This window comes from Telopea speciosissima, chromosome 3 (assembly GCF_018873765.1).
Source record: "Telopea speciosissima isolate NSW1024214 ecotype Mountain lineage chromosome 3, Tspe_v1, whole genome shotgun sequence".
NCBI lineage: Eukaryota > Viridiplantae > Streptophyta > Magnoliopsida > Proteales > Proteaceae > Telopea > Telopea speciosissima.
In genome coordinates, this window is record NC_057918.1 from 24,795,549 (window position 1) to 24,816,640 (window position 21,092).

At 39.5% G+C, this 21,092-nt stretch overlaps 2 protein-coding genes and 1 pseudogene across 2 annotated transcripts; 2 read left to right on the forward strand and 1 right to left on the reverse strand.

Annotated features, from left to right (window-relative positions):
• Nucleotides 1–1,195: 1,195 nt before the first annotated feature.
• LOC122657057 (magnesium transporter MRS2-1-like) lies at nt 1,196–6,119 on the forward strand. The gene is made up of 5 exons (XM_043851812.1): nt 1,196–1,845; nt 4,402–4,530; nt 4,619–4,957; nt 5,077–5,124; nt 5,609–6,119. The coding sequence occupies exons 1-5, from the start codon at nt 1,225–1,227 to the stop codon at nt 5,837–5,839; spliced, it is 1,368 nt and encodes a 455-aa protein (XP_043707747.1). The 5' UTR covers nt 1,196–1,224; the 3' UTR covers nt 5,840–6,119.
• A 10,484-nt stretch (nt 6,120–16,603) lies between these two features.
• On the reverse strand, nt 16,604–18,060 carry LOC122657034 (pentatricopeptide repeat-containing protein At3g25210, mitochondrial). Its single transcript, XM_043851782.1, has 2 exons — nt 17,436–18,060; nt 16,604–17,342 (listed from the first exon to the last, which is right to left on the reverse strand). Exons 1-2 carry the CDS (start codon nt 17,947–17,949, stop codon nt 16,822–16,824), a joined length of 1,035 nt encoding a protein of 344 aa, XP_043707717.1. The 5' UTR covers nt 17,950–18,060; the 3' UTR covers nt 16,604–16,821.
• Nucleotides 18,061–18,569: 509 nt separating this feature from the next.
• Nucleotides 18,570–20,454, forward strand: LOC122655008 (annotated as a pseudogene).
• Nucleotides 20,455–21,092: the final 638 nt, after the last annotated feature.

Genomic DNA, 21,092 nt, shown 5'->3' on the forward strand with positions numbered 1-21,092 from the left:
AACTCTTCAATGAGTCACCTGTCTGGCCCTTCAGTGGGTCCCTTGTTTGGCCCCATAGTGGGTTTCATACTTTCATACAAAAAAATAATAATAATAAAAAAATAGGGGTATGTTTGGATGCCAAGAAAAGAAAAGAAAATTTTAAAAAAAAATAAATGAATTTGAGGAAATAGATAGACACATAATCAATCATTTTTTTTGGTAAAACACATAAATCAATCATTGCATCATCATGATTTTTGTCTCATTATACCTTTTCTTTTCTTTTCTTAACATCCAAATATAGCCTAGGACCAAAGTTCTTGCACACCTACCCCATGAAATTATTCTTGCATGTCTTTAATGACTGTAATGTGATAATTCAATTCAGACCTAAATTCCATTTATATTTCATATGTCATATTGTCAGCTATTAAATTTCAAATAATCTGACATCCCCATCTGTTATAGTAAGTTTAAAAAGGAAAAGAAATATTGAAATTCTAGGAAGTAAATTCAATATGAACCAAGTATAACCAATATAATTAAAGAGCAAATACATCAGATTTTCGAATCGAATAGACTAAAAATAGACCAATAATAAATGGACTATCAAGAAATCCTAAGCATATCCAATGATCAATCTATCAAATTATCATTATATGTCTTTCACCCAACCCAAAAAAAAAATAGATTTTTTATCATTATATGTAATAAGAGGTGATGTCATATTTCTAATATTGGCAGGAAAGAAATATTCTCGCTTGCGTATAAGCAAACTTGGCCTTCCTTGCTTAGGCTGGCACGGTGGCACCAGAACGGAAAATTATCTCCACCAGTTGGTTTCAGTCGGAGGCAGCTTCCTCCGTACCTTCCTCCCTTTCAGGCATCAGTCAAAAGCTCCCAAAACTAACTATTTTAATCTGCAAATCATTGTCGCCTTCCTTAACGCAAACTCGATAAAGTGCAAATTCAAGACCCACGTATTGCTAAGAAATCCACCGTTGGACGGAAGTTAGGTCCTCCTGATGAAATCTATAAACAATCCCAGCCGTCCATCCTGCATAAGTGGCCCCACTTTTAATCTAGTTGTTAGTTTTGAACTCCCCAATCATCCTTCCCATTATTCCCGAGAAGATATAAGAAGCAAAGCTACGGATCGTTTGTGATTCTATTTTTGCGAGCAGGTTTTTGTTAAATTCCATACTGAACTGAACAGAAGCAGAAGTTGGAGTTTCTCCATTAATGGCGGACCTCAAAGAACGCCTCCTTCCGCCGAGGCCCGCTTCGTTGATGAACCTTCCCGGAAGACCCTCTTCGTCTATTAATCCAAGAGAACCATCTTCTCGGCCTTCGGGCTCTGGTCGCCCGCTTTTGCAGGGAATGGATTTTCTGGGACTGAAGAAGCGTGGGCAAGGCCTCAGGTCATGGATTCGTGTTGACACTTCTGGGAATTCTCAGATCATCGAGGTCGACAAGTTCACCATGATGCGCCGCTGTGATCTCCCTGCACGTGACCTCAGATTGCTTGACCCACTTTTTGTATACCCATCTACGATTCTCGGCAGAGAGAAGGCGATTGTCGTCAATCTAGAGCAGATTCGATGTATAATTACGGCTGATGAGGTTTTGCTTTTGAATTCACTCGATAAATATGTGTTGCAGTACGTAGTGGAGCTTCAGAGGCGTTTGACGACGCCTGCGGTTGGGGAGGTTTGGCAACCCGATGAGTCTAATTTGAATCCGAATAGAGGAAGTAGGAATTTTGATAACGTGTTTGGAGATACGTCGCCGGATTACCTGCCCTTCGAATTTAGGGCGCTTGAGGTGGCTCTGGAGGCTGCTTGTACCTTTCTTGATGCTCAGGTGCGTGGAGAAGAGATCCTAATTCGACGCTTTATTGTTACTGTTTTCCAATTTGCATCCATTGATTCATTGGATGCATATTTTTAAATAGAATTGGCTGGTTGTTGGTTTTACTGATTCAAGATGATTGCTTTTTAGTTTTGCTCATCTAGTTTTTCTTAATTTCCACGTTAGTTTAAAGTTTCAGTCTTTTCTATTCAAAGGGTTTAGAATTGAGAGTTGTGATCGTTAGGTGTGGAGTTGGTTGTTCACTTGTTTGGAATTACTTTAGTTAATCTAATATGCTTAGTTGAGTCTAAGAAATTTAACTTTGTAGGTTCTAGATTTAGGGTGGCGTTGTCATGTTGGCGGAATTGCAGTTTTTATCATCAAAATGGATAAATTTTCTTTCATGAGCTGGTTGTCTTTGGTTTGCTTGCTAACCTAACATTTATTTTCAGTATAAATGTTCAACTTAACTGATGAGGAATTAAGGAAGATGAAGCTGATAGTAAAACTATTGTTCTCCTCGAAAGACAATCATCTTGTCTTGCATTTTCTTTGTTTATCACGGGACCATGAGGTGAAGCCTGTACTTTTTCTTTCCTTATAATATCATGAAAATGTAGTCCTAGAATCACTTAAATTTTCATTCTTGCGTCATGATTTTTGGCCATTCTGCGAGATAGATTTTACTATGTCTCTGTTTGATAAATTGCCTCAGTTTTAAATAATAAACTAGCTGACAAAGTGATGAACCTGGTATTTTCGAGGCAACTACAGCCTTTCGGTCAAATTTTCATATTGGTTCCTTGTTCTGCAACTATAGTGGATGAGCTTTGGTGCAACAGTTAAGTTGCGCTATTGCTACCTGTTGGTCACGGGTTCAAAACTTTGAAACAGCATCTCCTACAAAGCAGGAGGTAAGGCTGTGTACATTTGCCCCTCCCAGACCCTGCGGTAGCGGGAGCCTTGTGCACTAGGATGCTTTTTTTTTTTGTTTATTCCTTTTACTGCAACTATATTTGGAGATTTTAGTGATTGTGCCTCTGAGAAGTGATTCTGTTCGTATTACCAGGAATTTAATTGCCTTCATGATTTCACTTCTCTTCTATGTGTTATTAGTACCTATTCCTAGAAATAATGTAATCCTCTCAATATAATTTAGGGTTATATATTTTTAATAAATATTTAATTTTGACCATTTATACCTGTTTTCAGAATGAAAACATATCGGACCCTCAATATTTTGGTAGTGCACCACTATAAACCAGATACTGAAAGGAAGTATCTATGCGGTGCTAGAAATCAGACCGTTCAAGGACCTGGATAAAATTAAAGTACTCACACCACTGAGACAAGCAACAATTCTCGAATTATAAATCATAGATGTTCTGCAGTGAAATCAATTGTTTGATTGTAAGGATGGAGAGAGCCTGTAATTCATCAGTGTGCAATGTAGAACAGTGACTGCCCTTCCAGAAAGAGAGATTATGCACAGTATGAGGCCCTAAAGGAAAAGGAAAGCCAACAAGAACTTTCTTTAATGTTGTTAGAAAAGAAATGAATGTTTAATGGAAGATATGGTCTTATAGAGTGGAAAGACAAAGCAGGATTCATTTAGCTGAACTCTACAATGAGGATAATGCTTAATTGGTTAAGTTGAGTTGTATCTTGAGGTTCATGTTGTTTGTCTGAGATTACAACAACAACAACAACAACTAAGCCTTATTCCAACTAAATGGGGTTGGCTACATGGATCCCAGAAGAAACAGAAATTAATAATATTTGGGAAGGAGCACACAACAATGACACAAACTCTAGGGCATCGACCCGACTTAGGAACGAACCACATCATAACTGGTACTCAGGCCTCGAGAAAGGAGTGTATTAACTCCAGCGTCACAACATCATAGCCCTACTAAATGGGGTCGACCACGTGGATCTTCGCTCTCCACTCAGCTCTAGTTGAAGTCATACAAGGAGCGAGGCCTAAGCTAAGCCTGTCTTTCTTCACCACTTCTCCTATGGTTATCTTAGGCTGCCTCTAGCTCTTTTGGTTCCCTCAATCTGCATCAGGTCGCTCCTTCGAACTGGGCCATCCGATAGTCTCCGAGATTAGCATCACCAATACTGGCATCTTATTAGGAGAATATCTCCCCTTTTGTTTTACCTACTGTTGTGATGGAACTATCATAGTTTACCTTCAATAATCTTGAGCATCAGATGAAGTTATTTGCTGTAGTTCTTATTATCATGTATAATCAATTATATTTATTAGTAAATTCTCATAAAAGAGGAGTCATATTTGTGTGTGTGCTACTGTGTTAGTGAATTATCTTTCTTTCCTTTGGGAGGGGGGGAGGTGGGGTGGTGGTGTGAGTGTGATCTGTTTCTTTTCTCATATGAAGCTATTCACACCACATCTTAATGCCTGGGGTGTTAATTACTTAACCACCCTTAAGTCAATATAGTTTGCTTGTTATTGAAAGAAAGAAGATACTCATAACCAAGTCATGCATATACCATTCTTCAAGCTAGTAACTCAAGGATTTGCGATTCATCGATGTTAAACAGGCTGCAGAGTTAGAGATAGAAGCATATCCTTTGTTAGATGAATTGACTTCGAAGATCAGTACCTTGAACTTGGAACGTGTACGCCGCTTGAAAAGTAGACTTGTTGCTTTGACTCGTAGAGTTCAGAAGGTGCTTCCCAATTTCATGTTCTTTTTTATTTCATCTACAATAGTGCTAGCCAACACTTCTAGACCGTTTTATAGATTTCACCGTGTAGGTAAGGGATGAGATTGAGCAGTTAATGGATGATGATGGTGATATGGCTGAAATGTATCTAACTGAGAAGAAGACGCGGATGGAGTCATCATCATTCTATGGTGATCAGTCCATAATGGGGTACAGCTCAGTTGGGGGTGCACTCTCAGTTTCTGCCCCAGTTTCTCCTGTTTCTTCACCTCCTGATGGCCGGAAGCTTGAGAAGAGCTTGAGCATCACAAGAAGCAGGCATGAGAGCATGAGGAGTTCAGAGACTGCCACTGAGAACATAGAAGAGCTGGAGATGCTGTTAGAGGCATACTTTGTGGTCATTGATAGTACCCTCAACAAGCTGACATCTGTAAATATGCACTCTTTGTGTACTCTGAGTGTGTGTGTGTGTGTTATTTTTCTTACTTATGTTTTGGTAATGAGTGGAATTATTTTATACTCTCTGACTTGCTGTCCGTCTCCTTCCAGCTGAAGGAGTACATTGATGATACAGAGGACTTCATCAACATTCAGTTGGTTTGTATTCCCTTCTTTAGCCTTTTTTCTAGTCTGCCAAAAACATTGGAAGTCCAAGAAATGTATAAAAAAAACTACTAAGACAACAGCTTTTTCCCCCCTTCCCTCTGGTCGTGTATTTATGTTAGAGCTTAGGATAGGGTATGTAGCTTGCTACTGGTCTTGCACACTTGTGTGGAGAACCATATGGAAGACTTTCCTGATTTGATGACTCTATCTGGTTATTTTGGATGGTAAAAAGAATATGGAAGGTGCTCTTTTGAAAGGGCAGAGTATACATTACTAATTGCATTTCACCTTTACCATAACACTAGAACTGTGTTCGACCCACTGAGTGGTGGTCCTCACCGCCCTATGAACCTTTTAGTCCCTAACTGGTTGCTGGTTGTTCCCCACCGAATGTGGCACCTTGGGGTGTTCAGAACAACACACACACACACACACTGTTATGAAGGTTAAAACTAGCTTCCGTCTACTCTTGCAGGATAACGTTCGGAACCAGCTGATCCAATTTGAATTACTGCTTACAACTGCAACATTTGTTGTTGCAATCTTCGGTGTGGTAGCAGGGGTCTTTGGTATGAACTTCACGATTCCATTGTTTGATGATCCAAGTGCATTCAAGTGGGTTCTTGTAATCACTGGAATAGTGGGGGTGGTTATATTCTTCTCATTTTTGTTCTTCTTCAAGTACAGAAGACTGATGCCCTTGTAGAAAAGAAAAAAAAAAAAACTAGGGAAATGGAAGATGATTTTTTCATGCTCTTTGTAAATAATAAAAGAGAAATGAATTCAGGAAAGACGTGAGAGCCAAGGTAAAGGAAGCTCTCTGTCAAAGGCATTTTTGGCCCCCTCTCTTAGTAATTCAGTTATTGTTGTATGGACATAGAAATCCCATGTTGCTATGCTCTCCCTTGTACATGAAATTTCTAATTTGTGATCCCAGGAAACCTGGGAGGTATCTCTTTATACAATTTAAAATTTTCTTTTTCATCTACACTTTTGTTTATCAAGCATCTTATGAAATATGAGCCGTCTAATGTCTCTGTGTTTTTTTTAACTGCTGTTGTTGTCTAGATTGATTTATCTTATTAACAGGGATATCAAAATGTTAGAGAATAAACAATTTAGTTTTTAGAAATATTTTGTTAATGATGGTTTCAAGTCATCTCTGCCCAATTATAAGGGAATCTTTATTGGAGAGAGCATGACAGCAACCGAGATCAAGGTTTCATCGCGGGAGTTTTTGATAATTCGATCAGAATATGAACATCGCCTGATGTATTTATTAATGCTTATGTTTCCGCTATGAAGTTTTCAAGCTTGAGTTGGAATCTTATATGAACATTCTTTTTCGGTTGTCTGGTTATAAGAATCTTATATATGCATTCACCATTTTGAGAGAGAGAGAGAGAGAGAAAGAGCAGAAGGCACAGATAAAAGGGAGTAAGAAGAACCAGAAATAGACAAACTTAGGCCGACAAAGAGCCCATTAATGCAGGATGTACTTCAGCTGGGCGAGAAAGAACATAATCCACAATGATATCACATCTCAACTATTACAAACATTTATCTTCTGGTGAGGGACAGGAAAAGATCGAAGATACGAAAGTGAGGAGCAGTGAGGGGCTGGCTGCATGACATGTGGATTATTCCAAATCCAACGGCTGGATCAAAAGAAGAAAACCGGCCAACCATTGGATTTGGAATAATCCACATGTCATGCAGCCAGAGGGCGCTGGAGAGGATCAAAATCCGGGAAATGGTTACCCGTGTCCTCTCCCTGGACACAGGTCTCTCAGAGATCATTTAGCAGAGGATGAACTTGAAGATGGCCTTTCTTCACTCAGTACTTTATCTGCCCTCTCCATGTAATCTTGATGAGAATGATGCATTGTTCCTTCAAAACAAGGAGATGGAAGGTAAGATCCAACTAGAGAAACATAATACAGAACCACAGGCATCGAGGAAAAACTACTAAGCCTTTAGTACAAACTTTATGGATCGCTCAATGCCTTCCAAGCCACTCAATACAGATAACAGCCACATTGATGAGATCACAAGAAGGAAAGCAGAGACCTTGATAGACCATGGTCTATGGCTATGTTACGTAAGTCACATTTGCAACCATTATGCTCCTTACTGACCACATCGATGAGATCACAAGAAGGAATGCAGAGACCATGATAAACCATGGCTTATGGCTATGTTACACAAGTCACATTTGATAACAATTCTACTCTTAGAAATTACTTTTGACCCATAATTACCTTTTTTCTTTTTATTTTTTGATGAAAGTGTAATCACACAAACCACACAACAATCCCAAAGGGTTAACGGAAACGGAGAAACCAAAACGACATTTGGCAGGCACTTCAAAAGAATCGCTTCCAAGTTCCAACACTCATCTATATTTAGGAAAGTGTCATTTTTACTTTCCACCAAACAAAAAAGTCAGTCATTTTTACTTATATATTTACGAAAATATCATTAAGTGCCAGCAGGGAGGTCGATGGGTTGGAGGTTTAAGACTTGTATTGGAGCCAGTTCTGTTGCACCTGCATGCTGTGCTTAGCAGTATTCAATCTGCTATGGACTGAGACACCTTCTAACTCCTTGCCACAGTGGCCCGAATAAGCCTTCGAAGAAAACCACATAGTTTAAAGCCTTTGAAAAAAAATACTACAGAATTTAAAGACTTTGAAGGCTATTATTCATAGGTTGTCCTCCTTTAAGATACCTTCATTTCTTCAAACTACTTGGATATTAGGATGTGGAGCACTTCCCTCTTCATCTGACTTTACTGTCCTGCATCCTTTGCTTTTAGTAACATGAAGCCCCCTCTAACTAAACCTAACAGACAAGCTTTCCCTCCAAATCTTTTTTTCCTTACAAAAAGATTCAGGGCATTCCTACTCCCTCAAAGTGTAAAGCTATTTTTATGGGACATGAGTCATAGAAAGATCAATATATGTGCTAATCTCCAGAAATTGAGGGAAAATTAGGTAATTCATCCATAGGAGTGTCCATTGTGCTTTAGGAGTGGCAAATCTATCTACCATTTATTCATCCATTTGTCCTCTGGATGTCTTCAGACTTTAATTTCTTTTGTTCATTTTGCTCCTAATCCAAGTAAAAGGGATAGGTCCTATGGAGTTACATTCTTTGTAAATGGGTATAAGGAATTTGGGTAGAGAGAAAGGAAGAAAGAAAAGGACCACACTTAAGGCACTCTACCCCACCCCCAAGGCTCCAAAGACTACTAAAACCCAAGTCAATCCATTCATTAGCTCATCTATTGGTTGAAGGCCATTCAACAGGAGTAATCTGCTGATTAAAGTCAAACTAACAAAGAAATTTGAGGAATGTAAATATATGGTTCCATCGACTTGGATAATGCCTCATACTTCTTGGCTATCTATTCTAACAGGTGATGCTTGGACACCAAGTTTCTTTTGAGAAAATAACATCAGCAATCAATCAAATACATATGAACAAAAACAGAAAATTTGGTCAACCAGACAATTCTAAACTTCTAATTCTGTGATGTTGAGAGCTTTGTACAAGACTTGAAGTTAAGGACCAGGGTGGTGTTAATCTCAAGTGAATTTGCTCCATTTGAGGACTTCATGCCATTAACCGATAATAATTGAGTGTAACAGCTATGCCTCATAAATGTTCTTCTAGAAATTTGTCTTGATGAACTACCAGCTAAAGCTAATAACCCCTTCGTCACAGCTACTCCCAAGTATGTTTCAGAATAACAAATATTATTTTTTCATCTAGAAATTTGTCTTGATGAACTACCAGCTAAAGCTAATAACCGTCATTATAAGTACTCCCAAGTATGTTCCAGAATATCATCAGCCTAGTCCAAGTTAGCTCCCAGATGATGGAGTTGATGTATCAATCAGCCCACTAATTGAACAGAGCTCCAATCCATCCAACTTGAGTCTCAGATACATTGACCTTCATTGGGAGTCTCTCCTCCCAGTCACTGGAGAGCTCCAGCGAGAGACATAACAGAGGAGCGAAACTCCCCCAACAGTTCTCACACCCCGTCCTATCCTCTCTCAGTTCTCTCATTAGACCTCTCCAATCAATGGCTAGGATCCTTACACTCATTTTCTAAAACATCATCTCTGTCACAGTTCTGGCCAATGAAGAACATCTCCAGAGAATAAAAATAGGAAATTATTTTTTAGAATGCCTAGATACATACATACATACATGTCGACACATCCATCATGCATTACATTATTGACATCCACATACACTACAATAGACCACTATTGATTTGTTACGAGTGTTGCTACCTCCATGGACCAAAACACATTAACCAACTTAGTAAAACAAAAGGCTGCTCCACAAGTCAGCACCCTATCAATTGGCAAGCCTAGCAGTTTCAGTTTCACCCACCAAAATATTGAAAGAAAAAAAAAATTGCCCGACCTATTCAAATTGCATGATTTACAGAGACCACTCATCTACCAAAAAGATGCTACAAACTCCACTCAATCAAGGCTCATCCCAGTTACTTGGTTCGGTAATATGAATCCTCTTTTCCATTCCAACCTATTTAGGACCAGGATTTCTGTTATTTCATTACCACTGTCATTTTTTATGACAACTCCAACACAAGTTAATTCTGGCTTTCCACTTGTCCTTTTAACACCTTCAACTTGCACCAATATTACTCCTTACTTCTGCATTGCACATGGCTGAACAATCTCAATTAACTTTCTTGCAATCAATACCGGTGAGGAGACATGCAGAAGTTCATAGAGTTCTTTCTTTGTTTTTCCCATTCATGTCACACTATTTCTATTTGCTAGTCACTTCCATTGAAATTAGGAATCAAGCACCGCAAGACAGTAGTTTCTCCCACATGGTGCCATACTGCCATTACAATTGATACTCGGCCTGTCAATGTAAAGTAGCAGTTGTGTCACTCTGACCACTGCCCTCACTTGTTTAATTCAGTTCAAATTCTCAGCTTTACATGCAACAAACACTTTTAGCCTTCTTCATGTATCTCAACTCCACCTCCAAAAGTTATCACAGATAACAGACTCTTACAAGAAACGACCCACATTTTAGGAATCAACCCATTCCAATCTAGCAAAATCTTTCCTAGAGAAATACAGTTATTCAACATACTTGTGTGAACAATATCAAACAGTGGGTTTGGCCTCATTAGGAGTGGAATCCCCCAAACATGGAAGCAGAAGGGAATCCGTTAAGCTATGTTCTATAGAGTCAAGATCTCCATTTCTATCAAATATTGTCTCCCAACTATTTACTTTGGCTTCCAACAGATGCATGAGCTGCACATGCGCATCAGCATGTAACTGGTTGGAACAGGTTCTGTTTCCTGCATCAGCAGTTCCCCGCAGGTTCAAATGAAATTTGGAACTCTCATCAGCAATATCATCAAATCTCTCTCTAGTATCAGAATAAAGAGAGATCTACTACTCTTAAACAGGATAACAATAAGCCAAAAACAATAACTAGAGATAGCCTCATGGATGTAAACATTTTACAGTATCACAAACAAATGAATGCAAATTCTAATCTACTTATCTACCATTTTTTTTCATTTTAAGTTTCTTCTATTTATAGTATGTTATTCTCCACCAAAGGAGGGAGGAGGCAAGGAAATTACTCCGATTTAATCTAAAATAAAGCCACCACTTTGGTGTCTTTCAACCTGGCAGCATATGCTAATATGTGGAAATGGTATGATAGTAAATATAGCATATCTATATAACAATCAAATTTTAGCTCAAAACAAGCAATGGAAAATGATTTGAATATAGTCCATTCGAGAATATGAAACTTTATATTCACTCTTTACCACTCCTATTACTGGTTTGGAGTCCCATTACTGTTCAAATTAGGTTTTGATGGACATATAAATCCAACAATTCTGAGGTAGCAAAAGTTGCTTGCTTATAAGAGGATTTTCAGGTTCTTTAAAGGTCATTTGGTGAGCAATTTCAAAGCTTCTCGAATTCTGGGTGTTATGTGGCTTTAATTAATTTAAAAGAATTATACTGTAGAATCGTTGGGTTTCTTCCTCCGCTCCCCCCCCCCTTTTTGTTTGGTTCTGTTTCCATGGTGCGGTATTAGCCTTTTGGGTGTTGTATTATGGCCCTTTTTCCCTCTTTATTGTTCTTTGCCTACAATAAATTCATTTTAAAAAAACAGACAAATTTGACATCTCCATATTTCCTTCTAGGAGTTTTAAAGAATTTTAGAAGACTAAGAGATGTGAGCTCAATAGAACCGTATTGAATCTGCCTTCCCCTTCCCCCCACCACACTTTCCCTCAAGAAATTTGTTGTTGCAGCACATTATTCATCATTTTGATGTTCCTCGTAGCATCGTCAAAACAATATATATATGTCAAACCATGGTGACTTCCAAGCCATTCAAAAGGAAGCATTATTTCACGACACATTGAGATGTGCATAACTCATGACATCTGAAGATGATTTTGGAAACATCATTGTGAGAAAGGGTGAAAATTAATATATTAGGAAATAAATTAGCTCTAGCAAAAGCCCTTTATTTGGCCTCAGCAAATAAATTCAAACCTAAGTTGAAGAAAATAACAAGTGAATAAATTCATACCTTAAGTTGTGAATGCACACTGCGGGGTTGAAGGGGGGGGGGAGGTTCAAACAAATAGAACCTGCAAAAAAACGAAGGGACCATCCTCAGTGAATAATTTAGATAAAAAAAAAAATTAGGCAAACACTCTCCAAATCTAGGGTTTTCAGTGGGAAACCCTAATCGCAAAGAGATAGAGGGGAGAGCAAACAGATCAGAGAGGAGGCCGATGAAAATCTATGGAGACATACAGAGATAGGGAGGAGATGGAGAGAGAAAGAGGGAGAAAACCTGCATGTATGGTTTCCGAGAGGAAACAGAGAGATCAGGAGAGGAGAGAGCAAGGGAAGCAGAGAGAGAGAGAGATTACAGAGGGAGGGATGAAGAGAGGGAGAATGTGAAGCGATGGAGGGTTTGGGACAAGAGCGAGAAGAAGAGGGAGGACCGGAGAGCACCAGCGACAATCATCAGAAATCAGGTGGGGAGAGACGGAGATTGTACCTGGTGTATCATCCTTTATTCGTCGTCCGCAAGAGAGTGAGAGAGAGAGGTGTGTGATGAGAGTCAAGTCGAGTTGTTCATGCAAATTTGTTCGCCCAAATCTGTTTGCGAACAGTAAAAAAAAAAAAAAAATTGATCCGTCAATTGAACCGGAACTGCTCTCTGTGAAAACCGCAATAAATTTAAACTTTGGAACTTGTGTGATTTCAAGTTCCAGTGCTCAGTCCATGGTTGCTTCAATGCTATGGGCTGCATCGGTTGAGGATGTGGATCAATCACTCGACATACATATGGAGGATTCCAGGGATTCTTTCTAACTTGCCCTTCTGAAGTCAGAGGACCCCGATGGAACCCCGCACCTAAGCTATCTGTGTCTGATCTGCTGCCTGGACAGCATGCAGAATCTCTCCATCAATTAAAGTTATGTAAGTATGAAATTAATTGTATTTTATAATGTATTGTACGACCAATTAGAGTTTATAGGGGCAGTTTGCTAATTTATCTCTGTGGGACCCACATCTCCAGTGGGGAATCCTATTTCCAGTAGTTACCCGAACCCGGATTACCCCTGATGTCATATGACATCATTATATAATTAGAATAAGCTAAATAGGTACGAAATTGTAGATAAAATCAGATTTAAGAACTAAATTCTAAAACTGATTCTAGCTTTAATTAGGCAAACAAGCCTTAGTTAACAAATATATATATATAGGTTATTTCACTATTCATAAATCACAAATCATAAACCAAAGAGGGCAAAACCGATCCAGCCTAGAGAAGAATAGAGAAGAGAAGAAGAAGAAGGGAAGAGAAGGCTTAGACTTGGGGCTTTGATCTTCTACCTGAAATTGGAGCTGTGGAGTTCAATTGCACACTTTGCTGCACAACTCCAAGCTGTTATATACTGTTCTTACTGCTGTACATAGGTAAGCCTTGAAACTCTTGCTGTTCCCATCTTCTCTTTCTCTAAATTTAAGCCTAGACCATGCCTAACTGAAATCTGCCATTAAAGCTTAGTTCCCTAAGCTTATTTAACCAAATTATGCTTAAATTAACCATGTTTTGAACCAATTAATGGTTCAGATGTGGCTGTGATCTGAAATCTCTATCTTAGGAACCCAACTCTTGGCTGAATTGCCTAGTTCATGAACCCTAAATGGATAATTGAAAGTAATTAATAAAAATTCCCAAATTTAAAAACCAAATTATGAAATTGGACCCCTAATTGAATTGACCCATCTTAGAATAGGGTTAAAACACCAAATTGGACCCATGCATGTCAGGATCTGGGGGTTACAAGCAAAACCCCCAATTCAGATTTACCAATCGGATGCAGATGCAGGCTTTGAACCGGTCGACCGGTTGGTCTGAACCATGAATCCGGTTCTGTCATTTTGGACCAAATTGCCCCTTGAACCTTAGCCTGTCTCCTAACCCTAATACTTGATGTTTGCCATTGTTTTAGGACTAGTTTTGGCCTGTTCTTCACTGTTCTTACCTGATTACTGGAGTATTATTACCTAGGCTAGTTAGATACGTCAGGTAAGGGAATTTGACTTAATTTCAGCGTGTTTATTGTCTTAATTTCTTCTTGTTCAATATGCCATGCCATGCATCGTTGTTACTGTTCAGATCATATAGTTTTCTAGCTTTATAGTCTTTGCATTAGACTATATGTGAATTAGGTTGCACTGGCATACTACATTGCATTGATATTACTTAATACTGTACAATTGATGTTAATGATGCGTTGTTACTTTACAATTGATCTGTACATACATATGCTATTATGACTAAACTGCATTGGGTTAGGATGCTTCATTACCCAGTACTACGTCCCTTACCAACAGGGGAAGAGGTGTTGGATAACCCGTGATAGGTCCGAAGGGATGATTCCGGAATGCCATTCAATGTCCCATGTTAGCGTGTGTACTCCGCTGTGGGAACAAACAATAGGGTTAGTCACTAGGGGTCTGTTAGCGTCAGATGTATGATGCCTGAGCTGCCGGATCTCCACCGTAGTAGAATGCTTTCGCTCGGGTGACCGACATCTGGTTATGTGTTTCCAGGACCGAGGCTAGTATTCAATTACAGTAGTACTTATACCTCATGCGACTTAGTATCCATGTTAGGAACATGCTTACTTAGGACATTCATCATGGACTGTTGCGATATGTTTGCATGCATTTCCTTACTGGGCTCAGTGGAGCTCAACCCTGTGGTTAACCTTATTTTTCAGATGATTCTACTATCTCTGATGCTTCTGTGGGAGTCTTCTCTACACAGGACGCTCCTTCAGCTCACGGAGTTGATACTCCTCACTTGGTGGAGCACGATGTTACGTGCTCATGCGACGACTGTGCTTTCTCTTGAGTCGCCTGGCTGACAGGCTACTTCCTTCCTCTCTTTTTTTTGTATAACACTTTTGTATAGACTACTGTAGATAAGTCTTTTTGGGTTTTGGGTTACTTTTGTGAACTTCCAATGTAACTCAATTTCACTTGAATATATATATACAGCTGTTATCACTAGTTCTTCCTTATTTACTGTCTTATTCATATATTTAATTTCTTCCGCTGCATTTAAATTCTGTATTTGTGAATATGGTTGCAAATAGAGTACAACACTTGCGATCCTGGTGGGTTGGTTGGATGTGAGAGACATCCAGTCACACTTGGCCCTTATAAACCGGGCCGAGGTGTGACACTCTCTGTGAGCAAAAAAACATACCAGCATGTCAAACGGTATTCTGCTCACAATTTGCTCTTGGGAAGCAAGAAATCAATGAAATCACTTCTGGAGAGTGTTACCAAACGCAGCCATATAGTCACCATTCGTTTCTGCCATTCTTGTCATGGCAATCTCTGGCTCTCTGCAACCATCTTTCTCTTTGAATCAGTGCTAACATTTGATATTTCCAAGCTGCAATATCAATCACCATTTTCATCTCAAATACTGTTATGGCGTCAAGAAATCACTGTTACAATTCCTGCCAGCAACGCAAGCCTTGATTGTGATCGGATCTCCCATGCAACAAAAGATCTCTATTGACTACTCTCTTTGAGGCCAAAACTATGCCGGATTGTGCATATCATCTTCTAAGCCTAAGTCACAACCCCCCCCCCCCTTTTCCCCTTCTTTTTTGCTTAGCCCACTTGTTTTCTCCCCCCCCCCCCTTCTTTTTTTGCTCGACATCGACATAAAGAAGCTAACAATTGGATTGCTGAAAACACAACGGAAGATTTAATACATTATAGGACATTCTGTTGGGTCGAAACACAAGATGAGATAGGTTAATAGTCCAACCCCATTGAGCAGATGGCATCACACATTTATACCCATAGCACTAGCATTTCGACCTCCATATCTCCCTCATAGTAAAGGTTTGAGAATCAGTTGAAAATCAACGTTTTTTTAAAACAAGGGAAGAGGTCGTAGTCAGTGGTTTAAAAAAAGTCCCAAGTCATAATGACTATGGGATGATAGTAGGGGGGCATTATGATAACTTCATCCCATTAGGGGGAGCATTAATCTATTCTCTATAGTGTATAGCTCCAGACCACGATGTCCCATTTGATAGGGAAACCAAAAAAATTATCTATAGTAAAAAATTCTGTTAATAGATTCAATGAAATTCCCGAAAAAAGAAAAAAAAAAAATGAAGCAAAAGAAAAGGTAGAACACATGATGAATCAATAAACAAAGAATATACATTGCTACATCAAATTCGACACATAGCCAATCCAAAGATATTCCATCTGTCCAATCATCGAAACGACCTCACCAAGCCCTCCAAGAGGCACAAAAAAGGCTGTCATCTGATAAAGGAAATCTTCTTTGCTAACCAAGAAAAAAAAAATCAACCAGTAACAATCTTCATTAATAATGAAACTAGAACATGCAATCTATGCAAGTTATTTACAAAATCTTTCACCATCCTAATTTAAGTCATGCAGAGAGCTCACATGCTCATTTCAAGTTTCCAAATATTGAATTGGCAAGGACTGAGGGAACTCTTTGAATCGGCAAGGATCAAGAGAAGTCTCTGAATTGGCCATCTGTCGACTTCAAAATGATCCAATTATATACACAACGTGCACATGCAGGCTAACTGCTTGACGCCAACTAAACTGTTATGTTGCAGACTGAACCTTCTTGAAGAAGCTTTTCTATGTTACCTAAATAAGTAGAAAGTTGGAGTTCTTACTATTGAAATTAAAATCATCCACTTGTTGGGTTACATCTTCTATTTGCAACTTTGTAGGTTAGGAAACAAGAACATAATAATGACTGTTCTAGGTTAAACTTAGAAGATCTCCAAAAAGCAAATGAATTATCAACCCAAAACTAAGAAACTGTCTTCAATAAAAACCAGGGCAACCCCAAATGGCTGCAATTTAGATATATTCTTTTTGATTGCATCATTACATGGATTAAATAGTTGTGATATTCTTCCCAAATTAACTGTTCTATACACAAAAAGCTCTGAAATAAAAAGAACAGAGACATATGAATGTAATGGAATTTGAAAGACAATTACAAATACGAAATTGAAAATCAGATATCACAGATGGACTTTTAGTCTCCACTTCGAAAATGCACTTCCTTCAACAAGGTTTTGTAAGTTTTCTCCCCCATCAAGTCATCCTTCTTCCTCAATTCTTCAAGAAGCTCAAGAGCTTCATTTCCCTTCCCTTCCCTACACAGTTCTCCCAACAGTGTCTTATGTGTTAAAAGATCAGGAGACATAGAATTAGCCAACATATCAAACAGAATGTGAATAGCATCTTCAAACATCCGTTCCATTGCAAGGCTACAAATCAGAATCATGTAAGTACTGCTAGTTGGAACCAAACATTTACCCCTCATCTCCTTATAAAACCCCAAACCCAGGGTCACCTTCCCCTTCTCGCAGAAACCCTTTGCAATATAACTATATGTAAATGCATTTGGTTCACAACCATATAAACCCATTTCACGAAAAATCCTAATAGCTTCATCCATTTGGAGGCACTTTGAGTAAGCTTTTATGATCATATTCAATGCATATGTGTCTGGAATGACACCAGAAGCCTTCATCTGTTTCAGTAAAGATCGGACTGCGTGCAAGTAAGCGTAACAAACATGTAATTTACTGAATTTCTTAAGGATGGCACTCAAGAGCAATGTGTAGGTTTCTAGAGAAGGCTTACAATCTGGCAATCTTTGCATTTTCTTGTAAACATCAAATGCACGGTTGAACAGTCGTTTTTGGCTACAACAAAACCGGATCATTGAATTGTAGAGAGTGACACTGCCAGAACATGCTCCAGCAAGGACCTCCTCGATTAGGGTTTCTGCATGCCCATAGCGCTTCCCAGTCAGGGCGATGTCGATCATGGTATGGTAAGTGACATGATTGTGTTTATAGCAACGCTGTTGAGCTGTCCACCGGAAAATGTCAAGGGCAAGATCAGGGTCTGATTGAGAACGGAGGGCATCATCGACATCCTCAGGGGTGAAACCGGGCTTAAGCTTGTCAATCCAAGTCTCAAATTGCTTTTCAAGAGGAGTTCGAGTCCGAGGATGAGGGTTATACATTATGGAATTTTCTGGTGAAGAGGTTAGAATATTAGGATTTTCCCCAGGGTTGCAGAGAAACGAAGTGGACGAAAAAATAGAGCGATGCGATAGGTGAGATAACAGAGACCTAGAGACAAAAGTCATTTCTGTTTTAGGGTTTTGGAAGTTAGAATTGCGGCCTTTTATGAAATTGCAGAGAGGAAGAAATGAAGAGGGGGAGAGGCAATTGCTTTTATTGAGGAGGCAGGAGAGGCGATGCAACACTAGTGCCATGTCCACGATTGCTGATATAGCAAAATCTCAGTTCAATATATGTAAAGAACCTTCTCCTCTTAGAGATTAATCATGGTCCAGTCTGACCTTCAATCAAATTGAATGTAAGGGAACACTAAGTGGACTGGCTCAACAACTGCCTTTCCTTCCGGAGAATGTACCTGAAGAAAAGAAAGAAAAAAGTGGGAGGAAAAACCAAAGCTTAGTTGCAGAATCAAACAGCATAATAATCAATAAAAAAAAATAATAACCAAAAAGGAACAGCAAGGTAAGAATCAATAAAAACCAAAGCTTAGTTGCAGATTCTAGACCTTGGCATTTTTTTCTTCATAAACTGGCTTCTCCCACCTCCCTTGCCTCTACTGGTAGAGAAAAGCGAAATTTGAAAAAGGAGTCGGAAAGAAAAAAAAAATTTCCGTTGAATCTAATTGTTGGAAGATCAATTTGGGCTCTGGAGGGGTTGGAATCAAAAGGGTTTAGTGAATTTAGAGATGCAGAAAAGAGTGGTTCGGTTTACGGAGAAGTGCCAGCAGCGCATGGTCTCAACTCTCAACTCTCAATTCTCAATTCTCAATTCTCGGCCTAAAACCCATAGCCCAAGCAAGACCCAGGTTAGCCTTTTTAACTGGTTCGATTTCTGCCGGTTCGGTGAAGCCAAAACCATGGATGGATGGACAGGATGAGTTAACACTCGAGCTAATTAACTCCCTTGATACCAAGAAAGCAAATAAAAACACTTGATGGCGCTCATCAAGCTCGCTGCAAGGATGAGAAGAACCCAATTGTAAATCCTCCTACCCCTTGTCTCTATCCCCAGCGTAAGTTTGGTAATTCAGCAATTTGGGCTCTTAGACATGAACCGGAATTGGCTTCTTTGGCCTTCAATTGGGGTGAGAAATGGGGTTATAAGAGGAATTTTTATCACCTCCAATTCGTTGCCCGCTCCAATCCCCTCCAATCCCTCACATAGGAGCAAAAATGACCATCCTACCTCACCTTGGGCAGTGTGTTCATGCAGGGGATAAGGTGGTCATTTCCGCTCCTATGTGAGGAATTGGAGAGAATTGGAGCGGGCAGGAATTGGAGGGGATAACGATCTACCTAATACCCAGACCATGAATTCCCAAGCTTCGACACTCTTATAAGAATCGTTATCCCCTCCAATTCGTTGCCCTTTCCAATTCCTCCAACTCCTCACATGGGGGCATAAATGACTACCCTACCCTTGCCCGAAAACACTGCCCAAGATGGGGTCCACTCCCCCTATTAGAGGAATTGGAGGTGCCCGCGAATTGAAGGTGATAATTATTCGTATTAGGTAAGCAGAGGAGTTTTAGTGTAGCTTGGAGCTTGATTCAAGAGATCCATGGCTACACGATGGGCCATACTCATTATGATTGACAAGTAAAATTGAGCTTCCCATTAAATCCTTTTGTGGGTGTTGTGTCGAGAAATCTCCTCGGTTAGCACCAGCGGGGGACTCTCCGATGCCGAAGTCAGACCTCTTTAAGCAACAATTAAGAACAATGGGATGAGTTCTCTTACCCCCTGTGTGTGGTTGTCCGGGGTATATATAGTGTTGGTGGTAGGCCTTTGAGGCGGTTCTTTGAGATAGAGGGAGAGAGAGGGAGAGAGAGGGAGAGAGAGTCGCAACATGGTAAGTTTCTTCTTTGGTAATTGTTTCTCTGGCTGAGTTCTTCTAGGAATCAAATCCTTCTTCTTCGGGATTGTGGATGTCTAAGTAGTTTCCTTATAGGAATAGGCGAGTAAAAGAGAAGGTGGGTTTATACCCATTTGACCTTTTGAAACTGTTTTTAGTAGATTCTTTATCAAAGCGGGTCTGAAAGTGATACGGTGTATCTCGACCACTGGGGAGTCGTTAGACTTTGATGATGTGGCGTGATCTGATTGGGCAGTCATATTCGGGTATAACAATGGGTACTTCCAATTGAATTACTTCTGGGAATATTGAAGAACCTGAAGATTTTATGCTTCAAAATAAGCTCTTCTATCCTTTGTAGGCTCAGAGCTTCAACATAATTCTGAATGGGTGGTGTAATATCTCCTCTTGCATGGTTGAAGCCATGAAAGTTTGGAGGGAAATGTCAAGCTGGTGTATCACTCCGGATGTTGCTTCTTATATCCATATGATCTTTTTGTCAAAGGTTGAGAATCTCTGTCTAACTGAGGACTCTATGATGAAATGAAGAAAAGGGGATGGGTTCCTAGTCTTGAGGTCTACAATTCTCTTTATGTGTACTAACTTGAGAGAACTGCTTGACAACAGCTCTCAAACTTGTAGACAAAATTAAAGAAGCTGGTTTGCAACCAAATTCTGCCACTTACAACTCCATGATAGTTCCTCTCTGTTAAGCACACAAGCAGCAAGAGGAGGCAAGATATATGCATATTGGCGCCAACATGATCACCGAGGGGATCAACCTGACTGCTGTTACATATCATGCATTTATCATGCCTTGGGAGCTGATTTAATACCATTTTTTTTGTCTTGCACAGAATAGTTTCCTTCTCTATTCGGACAGGGTTCAATCTGTTAGGATTTGCTTAAAGCATTACACCCTGAGTATCTAGTTTGGAATACCCAGACTGTTGCCTCCAACTAGTATATATAGGAAAACTAGGGTTTAGGTTAGATGGGTTAATTACTAGATTGCCCCTCACAGCCTGGACATAAACACAAGTAGGATTATATTAAAACATATGAAAGGATATTACAGAAATACCCTTACACAATCCCCTATCCAAATTCTCTTTGATCAGTTAGAACCAATGTCATCTGCTATACTCAATGTTAGTTGTGTAAGCAGTGATCATATAATAGCAGCGGAAACAGAAAAGATGATCACCTACCTCATGTCCAAAAGTCGTATCAAACCCCCTTTGTTAGTATTACCCTAACCTCCCCTACCATCAAGCGGAGTTATCCTGAAGTTGGATAACCACCAACACTAACCACTATGAAAGCCACTCCTAAATGATGTGGCATATTGGGC